At 47.8% G+C, this 15,170-nt stretch overlaps 1 protein-coding gene across 2 annotated transcripts in view; it reads right to left on the bottom strand.

Moving 5' to 3' along the window:
* XYLB (xylulokinase) overlaps positions 1 to 9,789 on the bottom strand; it is a 46,671-nt gene extending 36,882 nt beyond the window's left edge. The window contains exons 1-3 of one of the 2 annotated variants that reach the window (XM_012756408.2): positions 9,641 to 9,789; positions 7,594 to 7,676; positions 1,727 to 1,796 (exon numbers count right to left, since the gene is read on the bottom strand). In XM_012756408.2, coding sequence (XP_012611862.2) covers positions 1,727 to 1,796; positions 7,594 to 7,676; positions 9,641 to 9,697 — 210 coding nt within the window. In that variant the 5' untranslated portion in view covers positions 9,698 to 9,789. The remainder of the gene's footprint in view (positions 1 to 1,726; positions 1,797 to 7,593; positions 7,677 to 9,640) is intronic. The other variant, XM_076006432.1, reaches the window with a different exon arrangement.
* Between the last annotated feature and the right edge of the window lie 5,381 nt (positions 9,790 to 15,170).

Below are 15,170 nucleotides of genomic sequence, written 5' to 3'. Positions count from 1 at the left end.
GAGCTAGGCTGACACCATGGCACTCTAGCCTGGGCAACAGAGTAACAGAGTGAGACTCTGTCTCAAAAAATAAAAAAATAAAAGGCATAAATAAAGTATGTTGGCTTTTGCAGGGACACGTGTTAGCCAAAATTTTATCTCTGCAAGGATTGCTCATTTCTGTGTGATATCATGTCAAATCAAGATGACTTGAATATTTCTTTGCAAGGTAAAACTAAGTCTATATATGATCCATGGCAAAAAAATCCAAGCATTTCTAAAAAAGTTATCTTTTTTCTAAACACTTGTTCTTCAAAAGGAAATGGTGTATGAACATTTTCCCCAGTTAGCCAAGGTCACTGATGAGCAGGATGATATATGAATTATCTGAAGAATGTGCAGCTGTTATAGACCTATCATACAATGAAAAGTTCACTGACTTTGAGAATCATGACAGCACACACAAATTAGCATTTCAGCCTCACCTAGTTGATATCACCAAGGCACCTAAAGAACTACAGAAGGAACTGATTGAGCTCTCAATAGAGGACAGTTTAAAGTCATTGTTCGATTGGAAAGATCCAATCGAAATAAGGAAAAATGCAGTAGAATGCCCACGCCTTTGGCAACATGTCCAAAAAATGTTTTCTTGCCTTTTAACCATTTGTTGCTGCGAATCTACATTCTCATACCTAACCCCAATCGAGATGCCCTTAAGGTCACAAATGACCGATACCCATCTAGGTGATCAACTGAAATTGCGGACCTCCATGCTGGAACCAAATATTCAAATGCTTTCCAACAAAAAGGAGACACAACAAAGTCATTAAAAGGTTAGTTATCTTTAAAATTAACAGTTTTAATTTTTTTAAATTATTAAGTACTTAGTAGTTAGATTTTTACAAAATAATGTACATTTTGAAGTACACCTAATTGAAATTTCTTAAAGGTGGCCTTATTTGATTACAGCTAAATTAATGTGGCCTTCCAACATGAAAAGGTTTCCCACCCCTGAGCCAGCCTGTCTGTATAAAATCCTTCCTTTACCCCAATTCTCCAGTGTATGAGTCAGGGTTAGGCCAATAAAAAAGAAATCATACTAGCTATTTTTAACAGAAAGAATTTAATACAGGGAATTTGTTAAACACGCATTGGAGGACTGAAGCAAAGCTTTTGGCAGACACACTACGTGCTGCTTTGGCTGGCCTCCAGTTTCAGAGACTTCAGGGCCCCTGTGGCATTTGAGGCAGCCCCCAACCCTGTCGTGCCTGTCTGTGCTGTCCCCATCCTGGTCCTGTGGCCCCACGGGTCACCAGATCTGGCCACGGGCATCTTCTTTTCTTATTGATCCTGAGCAGGCAGGCCTGGCTTGGGATTGGTCTGAGCTGGACTGGTCAGGCCATAAGTTATCATGCTGAGTGCCCCTACCTTGGGCTGAGGGCAGCTGAGCTATCTTTGGATCTTAGGGTACAAAAGAGGCCACACACAGGGCCTGACTACAGAGTGTTTGGGAAAGATTTTCTCTGTAGTATCTTAAAGACGGTTACTGGCAGCACTTGGTAGCTGCTGTGGCTCCAATACCACAGCCTGGGAGTACTGACTGGCTGACGCCCAGGAACCACGTAGAAGAGGACCTGGGATACTCAACGGACACTATGAACTGTTTATTGTGCACTTCCTAGCAAATCACCAAGTCTGCTGGAGAGACAGGCTGGGGACAGAGGGGAACAAGAATCCCTGCACTTACCTGGACCCACATCAGGACTGGAGAAGTGACTGTCACTCCATCCTTGTGCACATGAACACCGCCCTGAGTCCTGCAAGAACAAGAGAGGGTGTGGGACAGGCTCAGAGCAGCCTCAGAGCACTGCAGAGCCCTCAGGGGCCCAGTGGTAGATGGTTCTGAACACCTCCAGCTGAAGGAGAACCTTCTCCCAATCTCCAGTGGGAACTGTAGACCGAACAGGCATGAGAGCTGCTAAGATGGAAAGAGAAGGCATGCAAATTTCCCAGAGTGGCCCAGAGGTGGAAATTCTTAGAAAACACCTTCTAAATAAGCCTCTAGCTATATGAGGGGCTCACCCTGGAAGGCGGGCTCCATGTCACTTGATGTAGCAGTCGTGAGGGAACTAGGGGAGTGCAGGGTTGGATTAAAAGCCCTCCGAAACAGGGGAGGGGAGGGGTGGCCACATGGAGGTGTTGTGTCTGTGGGAAGAAGTTCTTGGCTACTGCAACAGACCAGGGAGTCCTTGGACTGCAAGCCCTAGAAGGTTCTCCCCACCCTCCTCACCCCTACAAGACCTACAGCCCTATAAGTCCTTGGACTGCAAGCCCTAGAAGGTTACCTAGAATCCTCTCCCCACCCTCCTCACCCCTACAGGACCTACACCCCTACAAGTTCTTGGACTGCAAGTCCTAGAAGGTTACCTAGAACTCTCTCCCCACCCTCCTCACCCCTACAAGACCTACACCCCTACAAGTCCTTGGACTGCAAGCCCTAGAAGGTTACCTAGAACCCTCTCCCCACCCTCCTCACCCCTACAAGACCTATACCCCTAAAAGTCCTTGGACTGCAAGCCTTAGAAGGTTACCTAGAACCCTCTCCCCACCCTCCTCACCCCTACAAGACCTACACCCCTACAAGTTCTTGGACTGCAAGTCCTAGAAGGTTACCTAGAACCCTCTCCCCACCCTCCTCACCCCTACAAGACCTACACCCCTACAAGTCCTTGGACTGCAAGCCCTAGAAGGTTACCTAGAACCCTCTCCCCACCCTCCTCACCCCTACAAGACCCTTGTGCAAAGAGCCGATAAGTCCAACCCTTTCGACTATGAGTTGAAAAGAGAAAACCAGGCTCAGAATCCACACCAGGATAACCCTGTGATCCAGCCATTCTTTTCCTAAGTATCTAGCCAAGAGAAATGAAAAGTATGAGTCCACAGACAGATTAGTACACAAATGTTCCCAACAGCCTTATTTGTAATAATAAACTGGAGTCAACCCAGGTGTCCTAAATAGGTAAACAGATACATTGTGGTATATATACGTGGTGCTGTGCAACAGAGGAAATAAAAAATATAAACTACTGATATGCACATCGACATGGATGAATCTCAAATGACTGTGGTGAGTGAAGGAAGCCAGGCAGAAAGGAATACATATCATATGATTCCATTCATATAAACAGACTGGAAAATGCAAATTCATCAATAGTGAGAAAAGCAGATCAGTGGTTGTCTAAGTCCAGTGGGGGTAGGCGGGGGAAGGGATAGGCTAAAACGTACAAGGAATATTCTGGGGGAGACGTAAACATTCTGTATGCTGATTGTGGTGGTAGTTTCACAGGTATAGGCCTACATCTCTCAAAACACACTGAATTATATGTTTTTAATGGATGCCAATTTTGGTATATAAGTTATACTCAATAATACTGGTGTTTTTGGAAAAAGGTGGAAGAGAGAAGCAAAACTTTCCTATAGACAAAAAAAAAAAAACTCACCAGAAAAAAATGATGCCTTTACAAAACAGATGAAAATTTTACCCAGATATTCCACCATTTATTTGTCAACTTAAAACTGGTAATTTCAGCCAGGGCTGGAAGGAGGGGACCACGGAGTGGCTGCTAATGGATACAGGGTATACTTTGGAGTTGATGAAAGTGTTTTAAAATTAGTGGTGATGGTTACAAGTTCTGTGAATATACTAAAAACCACTGGATTGCACATTTTAAAACGATGAAATTTATGGCAGGTGAATTATATCTCCATAGAGCCATATTTTAAAATAAAAAGATATGTGGGGGGGGGGGAATCTATATTAGTTAAGGAAAAAAAAATCCATGGCTTCACACAGTTGAAGTTCACTTCTCAATCATGTAAAGCACAATCCGTAGGTGGTGAGTGAGGACCAGGAGTGGGGAGTGAAACTCTGCCTCACACAGTTATTCAGGGACCCAGGTCGATGGTAGCTCTGTTATCTTCAGTGAATGTTTCCAAGGTTGCTCTGGATACCCACATCGGCTAGAAAATGGGAGTAGAGGCCGGGCACGGTGGCTCACGCCTGTAATCCTAGCACTCTGGGAGGCCAACGCAGGTGCATCGTTCAAGGTGAGGAGTTCGAAACCAGCCTGAGCAAGAGCGAGACCCCTGTCTCTACTAAAAATAGAAAGAAATTAATTGTCCCACTAAATATATATAGAAAAGATTGGTAGGGCATGGTGGCACATGCCTGTAGTCCCAGCTTCTCGGGAGGCTGAGGCAGTAGGATCGCTTGAGCCCAGGAGTTTGAGGTTGCTGTGAGCTAGGCTGACACCATGGCATTCACTCTAGCCTGGGCAACAAAGTGAGACTCTGTCTCAGAAAAAAAGAAATAAAAATAAAAAAATAAATAAATCTATTTGCTCTTTTATCCAGCAATTCCATTTCCAAAAATTTATCTGACAGAGAAATGGGCACGTCTGCAATGACATATGTAAAGTAATCCACTACATCATTTTTCGTTGCAAACAAGCCAATATCCTTCAATAGGAAATGGTATTAATACTATGTACCTATAGAAAGCACATAGAAGTTTTTATGCACCGACATTGGAAACAGCCAAATTATTGTGAAGTGAATAAAGCAAAGTACAGAATGGTGTGTACTTTTTCATGTAAGAAAAAAAGAAAATAATAATATTCACATCTTCTTCTATTTCCATATAAAAATACTGGAAGGATACACAACAAACTGAGAAGTAATCTGCAAAAGATGGAGGGAGGAGAGAGATGAGGTCACAGGTGGGATTAAGACTTTTCACTGTATACTTTTTGATTCTTTTGAAATATATACCAAGTGCATGTAATGCCTGCTAACAAAATAGAATATTTCTTATTAAACAACCACTTGGGAAAGAATTTCTTAAAAAGTTAAACATATGGCTGGGCGTGGTAGTTCATGCCTGTTATCCTAGCACTCTGGAAGGCGGAGGCTGGAGGATCGTTTGAGCTCAGGAGTTTGAGACCAGCCTGAGTAAAAGTGAGACCCTGTCTCTACTAAAAAAAAAAATAGAAAGAAATTAGCTGGACAACTAAATATATATGTGCCCGGCTAAATTTTATATATATGCCCTTTTAAAAGACCAATACAATTGATAAACCTCTCTAGTCAAGCTAACCAAGAAAAAAAGAGAGAAGACATAAATTGCCAATGTCTGAAATGACAGAAGGGTCACCACTACTGATACCATAGACATCAAAAGGACAATAAAGGAATATTGCGAACAACACTACAGCTACACATTTGATCGCTTAGATGAAATGGACCAATTCCCTGAAAGACACAAACTACCAAAGCTCAAACATACAAGGCCTGCAATAATACAAAGTAGGAAAGCAAGACAGCTTCCAACCTCAGCTCACGGTGCCCACATTAGCTAGGGGGAAAGAGATGGTAACAAGATGTGACGGGTAGTAAGAGGTACACAAGGGCCAACAGGGAAGGCTTCAGAGACTAAGTACGTCTAACATAGATGGGAAAGGACAATTCTAATAGGACCTCACAGGGCTACCTCAAAATCAACAAGTCCACAGCTGCTATGGACTGAATTGGGTATCCCCCAAATTTATATGCTGAAATCTTAAACCCCAGGACCCCAGAATGTCACTGTTTTTGGAAACAGGGCCTTTAAAAAGGTAATTAAGTTCAAATGAAGTCATTAGGGTGAGCCCTAATCCAGTACAACTGATGTCCTTATAAGAAGAGGAGAGGAGGACACAGACACAAGGCAGTGAGCACTTCTGCGCAGAGCGCCCCCATGTGGATAGGCAGCCAGAGGACCCCATCTGCAAGCCCTGGAGAGAGGCCAGAGGAAAACAAGGCTCACAGCACTTTGACCTTGGACTTCCATCCTCGAGAACTGTGAGAAAATAAATGTCTGCTGTTTAACACATTAACTGTCATGAGAGTTGCATTTAACTTCCTCTAGTTTTGACCCCAGGGCTCCATGAAGCATAAGCAAAATCTTACTTGTTGATGTTCTTATTGTTACATTTAATATGGACAATTTTTTTTTTTTTTTTTTTTTTTTTTTGAGACAGAGTCTCACTTGTTACCCAGGCTAGAGTGAGTGCCGTGGCGTCAGCCTAGCTCACAGCAACCTCAAACTCCTGGGCTCAAGCGATCCTCCTGCCTCAGCCTCCCGAAGAGCTGGGACTACAGGCATGCGCCACCATGCCCGGCTAATTTTTTCTATATATATCAGTTGGCCAATTAATTTCTTTCTATTTATAGTAGAGACGGGGTCTCGCTCTTGCTCAGGCTGGTTTTGAACTCCTGACCTTGAGCAATCCGCCCGCCTCGGCCTCCCAAGAGCTAGGATTACAGGCGTGAGCCACAGCGCCCGGCCAATATGGACAATTTAATTCTAAAAAATGTGGATTAAATGAATAGAAGTCAATAACTTTCATATTTCTACTTACGTTTACCTTTAAATTACACTCAAAGTTTTTATTCTATTTTCGCAATAAAACACTGTGGCCCCATGGAAGAGTTTCTGATTTTTTTGCGTGGCCATCAATGTGTTAAGCCACCGAGGTTGTAGTGTTTTGTTATGGCAGCCCTAGCAGGCTAATATAACAGCTGAACTTAAGATCTTTCTCTCCAAAAGCCATACTTTCCCACAACCCACCATCCATCCTGAAGGTCAGCCAGAAACATCAGCCTCACACCCCATGTTCAATTCTGCACCAGGACCTGTCCATTTCACTTCCCAGCTCTCTCATTCTCTCATAGTCACCATTTCTTGTCTGCATGACCTATAAAAACCTCTTCAATGGTCTCGAGACTCTGGCCATCCCCCAGTCACTCTCCCGCTGCACCGAAAGAGATCTTTTCAAAACACAAATACAACCTATCACACCTCATCCCTACCCCTTATGGCTCTTCAATGGCTGACTACGGCTTTTAGAACCAAAACAAACTCTGTACCATGGCCTGTAGGGCTCTGCCCAGCTTTCTCTCCTCTCTGCTCTCAAGAAACATTGGCTATCTTTAATTCCATCAATGAACTGTGCTCTTTCTTGACACAGGGCCTTTGCATACACTGTTCCTTCTGCCTGGGATGCTCTTCCATCACTTGGCTAACTTCACTCACTCAGATCTCAGCTGGAGCACTACTTCCTTAGGGACCCTCCTGGACTCCTCCGCCCAAGTCTGGGTGGCACTTGGCGAAGTAAGTTCCTTTCCTTCAGAGGCCTTCTTGGAGTTTATAACCAAATACTCTTCTTGATATTCTCTGATTGACATCAGCCTCCCTACTCAATGGGAAGCTCTGGGAGAGCAAGGACCATTTCTCTTTCCGGTACACCATCAATCCCAGGGCCCAGCACAACGCTCGGCACATAGTGGTCTCAACTAATACTTACTGCATGCATGAACGAATGCATGCATGCGACTGGGAAGGAATGGGGGAGATGGCACTCCAGGTTTGGAAAAAAGATGCTGGGAGGTCTAACACAACCACCACTCCTATCGTTTGGTGAAGCCAAAACAGTGCGGTCTGTGAATGCAAAAGGTTGTGGGGAGGTCCCCAAACCACCACCTCCCCGCAAACACACATGCACACACGGTACCTACCCAAATTCTGGAAGGTCTCTGTCAAAATGCACACTGTCTTCATAAAAGACATGCAGCTCTGCATCGACAGCAACAACTTTCACCTGGAAGGCATTTTAAAGAACAGAATTTTTCTCAGCTTCTATACTGGTCCAGGGGTACTGCCATCACCAGGTGAGGCCCTAGCCGTGGTTCAGTCTAGAGATCTCCTTTAAGGCAGGGATGTGTCATGGTAATCGTAGCAACAGAGGCTTTATCTGGGAATATACGCGAAGATTTGGTAAAATAAAGAAACAGGCTGAGCGGAAAGACCCACCTATCGCAAGGAGTCTGGGCTTCCCAAGCAGCCAGAGCCGAGACCCGCTAGAGGGAGACGTTCACAGATGAGAAGTGCTAGCGCCCGCATGTGACGCGGGGGCCTGCGAAAGTTCCAGAGGGGAAGGAATGGGAAGCAAAGTTGGGCCATGTCTCTGGGGTCCCTGTCTGCTGGGGTCTGAGACGCCAGGCAATGTTCCCCCAGGCCATGATCGCCCCCCAGAGGCACCATATCCCACGGAAGCAGGTCTCCAAGCTCAGGAGCATAACTCCTTTCCTGGACAGTTGGGAAAACAGGCCTAGCAAGGCAACTCCGCTCCTCCGCACGCCCCCAGGACTTTCCCTTCAGGGAGCTGCCTCCTTTGACCCATTTGAGGAGGGAGTTTGGCCGCAACTGTGTATATTTCCCAAGTAATTTTAAGAAGGAGCCTCTGGGACCGGGCGCGGTGGCTCACACCTATATTCCTAGCACTCTGGGAGGTGGGCGGATTGCTCGAGGTCAGGAGTTTGAAACCAGCCTGAGCAAGAGTGAGACTCGTCTCTACTATAAATAGAAAGAAATTAATTGGCCAACTAATATATATAGAAAAAATTAGCCGAGCATGGTGGCGCATGCCTGTAGTCCCAGCTACTTGGAAGGCTGAGGTAGGAGGATTGCTTGAGCCTAGGAGATTGAGGTTGCTGTGAGCTAGGCTGACGCCATGGCACTCACTCTAGCCTGGGCAACAAAGCGAGACTCTGTCTCAAAAAATTAAAATAAAATAAAAAATAAGAAGGAGCCTCTGGCCAGTTTGAAGGCAAATTTTGATTCTGCTCGCCCTGTCTTCAGGGGACCTGGGGGTGGCACAGACCTCCTCTGGCCAGCAGTCCCGTGTCTGCAGACCAGGGCACACTGGTGCCAGTCAAGGTAGGTCACAGGGAAGGGCGAAGTCCATCTGTACACTGTACCCATTTCACTTTTGAAAACAATGTTTCAGGCCAGGCACGTGGCTCAGGCCTGTAATCCTAGCACTCTGGGAGGCCGAGGCAGGTGCATCATTTAAGCTCAGGAGTTCCAGACCAGCCTGGGAAGAGCGAGACCCCCATCTCTACTAAAAATAGAAAGAAATTAATTGGCCAACTAAAAACATATAGAAAAAATTAGCCGGGCATGGTGGTGCATGCCTGTAGTCCCAGCTACTCTGGAGGCTGAGGCAGGAGGATCGCTTGAGGCCAGGAATTTGAGGTTGCTGTGAGCTAGGCTGATGCCACAGCACTCACTCTAGCCTGGGCAACAAAGCGAGACTCTGTCTCAAAAAAAAAAAAAAAAAAGAAAAAAAGAAACAATGTTTCAGGCAGTTATTTGGTTCCAGGTCACCGGTGATGCATGTGCACACGTCTACCTGTTGCCCTGCTACACGTCTGTGCTCCTGCTTTACAGCAGCTGAGCTCCTTCGGGTCCCTGTCACTCAGTGCCCATGACAGTGCACGAACAGTGACAGTGCACGAACCCGCCAGGTCCTCCGGCCCCTCTGGGCCCCCGGGGTCCCGCCCGGGGACGCCTGCCACTTCCGGAAGGGCCGGGGTCCAGGCGGGCGGAGGTCGCATCCTGCGGGCGGGCGGCACTAGCAGGGCATCGCCGAGCGACGCACCCGGAGCCCGGGGAAGCCCGAGCCGAGGCGCGCCCGCGGCGGGGCCCAGGGTTCCGGGCGCGGGTGCCAGCCCGCCCGGCGGCGCGGAGGAGGCGGCCCCACCCGCGGCCCCGCGGCGGTACCTGCTGCGTGCTGAAGTCCCAGCCCAGGCAGCAGCGGCGGGCGGCGCGCTCGGCCATGGCCCTGGAGGGTCAGGCTGCGCGTCCGTCCGTCCGTCCGTCCGTCTGTCCGTCCCGCGGCGTGTCTGTCGCGGCGCCCAACGCGCGGAGACGCAGGGGCCCGCCCCTCGCTCCGCCCGACCGGACTCTGGACCCGAGTCACGAGGCGGCCTTGCGCTCTGGCGCCGCCTGCTGGGGGACCGGAGCGGGGACCGCCGCCGGCCTCGCCCGGGCCTCGGCTTCTCACCTGCGCAGCGAACGGTTGCCCAGCGCAGCCGGCTTCCCTGCGGAGCCCGCCCCTCCGCGCCTCCGCGTCCTCACCTTCTCCGCGTCCTCACCTGCAACCTCACGCTGCAACCGCCTTGCCCTGACGCGGCTTGGCTTCCCTCGGAGCACACCTGGGCCAGAAGTTTCAACTGTAAGCCGGCTTGTTCTTGCCTGTCCCTCTGGTGGCCCTGCACCTGGAGTCCCCCTTGGCTGTTTCTTGCGTCCTGGAGCAGCTGTTCCCCCCACAGGGTGGTGACTCAGGGGTCACAGGTCACAGTGCCTGGGGGTTGGAGGCATCGGGCTCTGACATACCCTGTCCAGACCCAGCAAATCTGAGTGGCTCAGGCCTGGCGTGTCACAGACCACGCCTGTATTTAAAATCAGAGGTCCTGATGCCCACATGCAGGAGCTCATTCGTTCCTGCAGCCAGCTGGTATTCATGGTATTCACCTTCTCCTCCCCTCATCCCTCCTGGCTGGCTGCATCTTCTTGTCCCTAGGGCTGACTTCTTTCCAGAAGTCCTCCCCAACACCTATGTGAGAGGCTTCTGCTAGGAGCATACCAGCTCTCCAGAGCCTTCTCTCACGCCTGCAACGGTCTGAGGACCTGTCTCTCTCCTTTGCTGAACTTGAACTGCTTAGAGCCCAGGTGGGATCCTCCTCACTGCTAGAACAGTAAGGTGACAAAGGGCCTGTCTTCCAAGTTGTTCACAGATTAATGGGGACACAGTCACCGCCTGTGACAATAGCCAAATGCTGGCTACCAGGTCAGGAGCAATTATGTAACCTGCTGAGTACATTTTAATCTTCACAATGATGCTGGGAGGTAGGTACTATTATCTCTATTTTTAAAAACTTTTCGATTAAGGTATAAAATACAGTAAAGTTTATAAAGTACACTGATCTTAAGTGCTTGATGGATTTTAAAACTGTGTCTATACACCCATATAGACACCACTGGGACCAAGACATAGAACATTTCCACCACTCCAGAAGTTTCCTTGATGACCCTTCCCCATCAATAGCCCTCAAGGTAATCACTATTCTGATATCTACCTACCAATATAGATTCACTTTGAACTTTGTATAAATCATCATACTCATTTTGTAGAATGATAAACTGAGCCATAAAGAAGTTAATGAACGTGGCCCAGGGTCCCCAAATCGGTGGCAGAGCTAAGCCCAAAGCCATGAAGTTGTAGCCATGAACTACAAAATCCATGTTTAACCACTAAATAAGACAATTATGATAGAGTGAATCAGTGGGCAGCCTTGTGTGAAGGCCTATGGCAATATATGAACGTCTCCTGAAGGCCAAGGCCACTGGCTTTCCAGAGCTGCCTCACAGGGAGGCCTTGTCTTGTTCAGGGGTGCTTTTCCCTATGGGCTGTGCACCTATCCCAGCCTGGTGAGTCATCCTCTCTTTTTTTTTTTTTTTTTTTTGAGACAGTCTCACTTTCTTGCCTGGGCTAGAGTACCATGGTGTCAGCCTAGCTCACAGCATCCTCAAACTCCTGGGCTCAAGCGATCCTCCTGCCTCAGCTTCCTGGGTACCTGGGACTACAGGCATGCACCACCATGCCCGGCTAATTTTTTTCTATTTTTAGTTGTTTGGCTAATTTCTTTCTATTTATAGTAGAGACAGGGTCTCACTCTTGCTCAGGCTGGTCTTGAACTCCTAAGCTCAAGTAATCCTCCCACCTCGGCCTCCCAGAGTACTAGGATTACAGCCAGCCCATCCCTTTTTTTTTTTTTTTTTAATTTCAGGAAAATATGAGAGTACAAACAGTGAGTTAGCACTGCTTATATTATCCATCCTCTCTTTTGATCCCACTGTGGCCACAGGGAAGACTGGAAGGCTGAGAGTGCATTTGCCTATATAAGGAGACTGCTGATCTGATCTGTTATCAAGGGATGAAGACAGATCTCTTCATTCCAAGTTACCACTGCCGATCAAGTTGTCCTCCCTGTGGATGCCCTTAAAAGGCATACCCAGTAGTAGAGGGGTTTCGGGGAAACCCTCAGGCAGTGCTGCTTGGCTGGAATCCCCATGGCCTGGGGTGGGGTCTTCGGCTTATCATACTCCTAGCCAGCTCCATGCACAGGACCTATTAAGGACCCCTTGCACTGACTTGGTTACAAAACGGACACTGCCTGGAGGTGGCCAGGTTGTCTACAGTCCCCAGCCTGGCTTTTTCCCTCATCGAGACCCCTGATAGCCCAACCTGAGGGCAAAGTTGATCTACCAAAGGGAAGTCCTTGATCAGATTTGCAGATTAGGAAGATCACCCGGGATGCTGTGTGGAGGATGGGGAGATGGGGACAACTAGGAGGAAGGGGAAGTTCTCAGTTCTCCCTGGCGCTGCAGGCCTGGGCTGAGGCGGAAGTGCTGAGGAGGGAGAGGAGGTGGATTCTGGATCCACCTCCTCCAGATATAGGAAGCTCTGGGCACACCATGCCCAGTGTGAAGGCTGGGAGGAGTCAAAGGGAGTGTCCAGGTTTCTGGTTTAGGAGAGCAGGCTGGGCAACTGTTGCTGCATAACAAATCACCCTCCAACTTGGTGGCTTCAAACAGAGATCTTTTATTGTCCGTCGCATTCAGCGGACCCAGGCTCTGCTCCATGTGTCACTCATCCTTCTTTTGGAACCAGCAGGGTGTCCAGGGCATGCTCTTCTCATGGCAGAGCAGAAGAGGACTCTGAAGGCTGGGCTCGGAACTGGCATGCCGCACTTCCGCCTCTGTGCTCTGGCCAAGTACGTCCTGTGGCCAGCCCAGCGCCACCTGGTGGGACGAGGCCATGGCCAGGGTGTGGGTGCAAGGAGGGGTGAGGAAAACAATGCAGTCTATTATAGGATACCACCAGAAGGGGAGGGGCTCCATCTTCTTAGGAGACATGGGGAAGAAGCAGACTGGGAGAGATGGTGAGTGTAGTCAGGACATGGTAGGTTTGGGGTCCCTGTGGGATATCTGAGTGGAGATGTGACCAGGCTGTTGGATATGTAGCCTCCAGCTCAGGAAAGAGGTCTAGGCTGAAAACAATGGTTTGGGAGTGTTAAATCAAGTGTCTAGGAGGCCGTTGGTTTGGACTGAGATCCTTGCATGGGCCCAGCGGGCCAAACCAAAATGGCGTCACTCATGCTGAAGTTCCACACCACTATGACGATGAAACTAAGTGGTATACCTGACCTTGTGAGAAATGGGAAGAAAGACAGATAATAGCTAAATCCCCAAACAGGCCAGTTTTAGCTGGCATGATAAGGAAGCCCTCTGTGCTTTAATCTTTACAATGAAAGTGACTTTGAAACAACCAATCTGTTTTTCTGTTTCTGTTTCTGCTTTCCTCTGCTCTTTTCTGTCCAAAAAACCAACCTCCTCTGCTCAGCTCACCAGAACACTCATTCTATTGTACAGAATGAGATGTTGCCCAATTCTAGAATCACACACAAAATCCAATTAAGACCTTTAAGCTAAAATGTGTTATAATTTTGTCTTTTGACAGGTGTTTTCAGCTGCCAATGGGATGGGTTAGATTGTGGAGAAAGGGCTCAGTGTGGGACGGTTGGAGAGCCCAGGGGAGGCTGTGAGGGACAAGTCAAAGACATGGGAAGAGTCCAAGAGGGAGGCATGTGGTGGAAGCCACTAGAGCCTTCCCAAGAGGTGGGGCTTTTGACAGGGTCAAATGCTGCCTAGAAACCCATCCCTCAGAGAAGGAGCGGATTTAGCAGCGAAGATGGTGGATTCATATCACAGAAGCCTCAGCAAGAGCAGGCTGAGTGGAGCCCAGTGGGCCCCACTGGGTGTCTCAGTCAGCTTGCACTACTCTAACAAAATACCATATATTGGTGGCTCAAACAGCGTTTATTTTTCACAGTTCTAGAGGCTGGAAATTTTAAGATCGAGGTGCTGGTGGATTTGGGTCCTGGTGAAGGCTCCTTTCCTGGCTGGTAGACGGCTGCCTTCTCACTGTGTGCCCGCGTGGTCTTTTGTTGGTGTGTGAACACGGGAAGAGGGAAGACTCATCTATTACTCTTCTTAAAAGGGCACGAATCCCATCATGATGGCCCCACCCCCCTGAGCTAATCTAAATCTTATTAGCTCCCAAAGGCCCTATCTCCTGTTGCAATCGCTTTGGGGGTTAGGGCATCAGTGGATTTTGGAGCGACACAAACATTCAGCCCCAAACAACTTAGGTATTTTTTGAATTAAACACTGCTTTGAAGATTTATTCATATTGCTACGTAGATATCTAATCCTGTGGTTCCCAAACTGTGCACTAAGGTGCTCTTGGAAGCTGCAGGGAACCTGTAGGGCTGCTGTGAGATATTACTTTTTAGGGAAACATAGTGATACTTAACATCTGTCAGGCACCATGGGAACTAGTAACTTGAGGAAGTTTGCAGTTCTAGCTACATTCCTTTGATAACATCATATCTTTGTGAAGCTGTATTCTCAGCAGTGGCAGTGACAAGCAAGTGTACTGCATGAAAATCAAGGTGAAATAGAAAATAAGGGCACAATGTTCAATTTGACCCCAACATTTGTGAAGTTGTGCAGTGCCCAGCAGGCACACACATCCCCTCAGTAAATAATTCTGGTTATGTTAAGAATGGGGCCAGGTGCAGTGGCTCACGCCTGTAATCCTAGCACTTTGGGAGGCTGAGGTGTGAGGATTGTTTGAGGCCGGGAGTTCCAGACTAGCCTGAGCAAAAGAGAGACCTCATCTCTACAAAAAAATAGAAAAATTAGCCAGGCGTGGTGGCTCATGCCTGTAGTCCCAGCTACTCAGGAGGCTGAGGCAGGAGATCACTGGAGCCCAGGAGTTTGAGGTTGCTGTGAGCTATGATGAGCACTGAACTCTAGCCCTGGATTTAGAGGAAGACCCTGTCTCAAAAAATATTTTTAAAAAAGATAAAAATAAGAAAAAAAGAAATGAAATATTATTTTCTCCTCCAAATTATGTGCATTGTTTTCTTCAAACAGGTACTAAGTTATTAGGACATAAATACATATTAGCTGTTTGGACCTAACTGATCATGAACAGAACAAAGTGGCTAACCACACTATTAGCTGTTTCCTTTGGCTTAGGAGCACTGTGAAAAGATTATTGAGACTCTTTTTTTTTTCAAATAGAGACAGGATCTCACTATTGCTCAGGCTGGTCTTGAACTCTTGAGCTCAAGATATCCTCCCACCTTGGTCTCCCGGAGTGCTAGGATTATAGGCGTGA

Source organism: Microcebus murinus, chromosome 1 (genome assembly GCF_040939455.1).
Source record: "Microcebus murinus isolate Inina chromosome 1, M.murinus_Inina_mat1.0, whole genome shotgun sequence".
NCBI lineage: Eukaryota > Metazoa > Chordata > Mammalia > Primates > Cheirogaleidae > Microcebus > Microcebus murinus.
The sequence above is the reverse complement of the archived record's forward strand: the minus strand, read 5'-3'. Positions and strand labels throughout refer to the sequence as shown.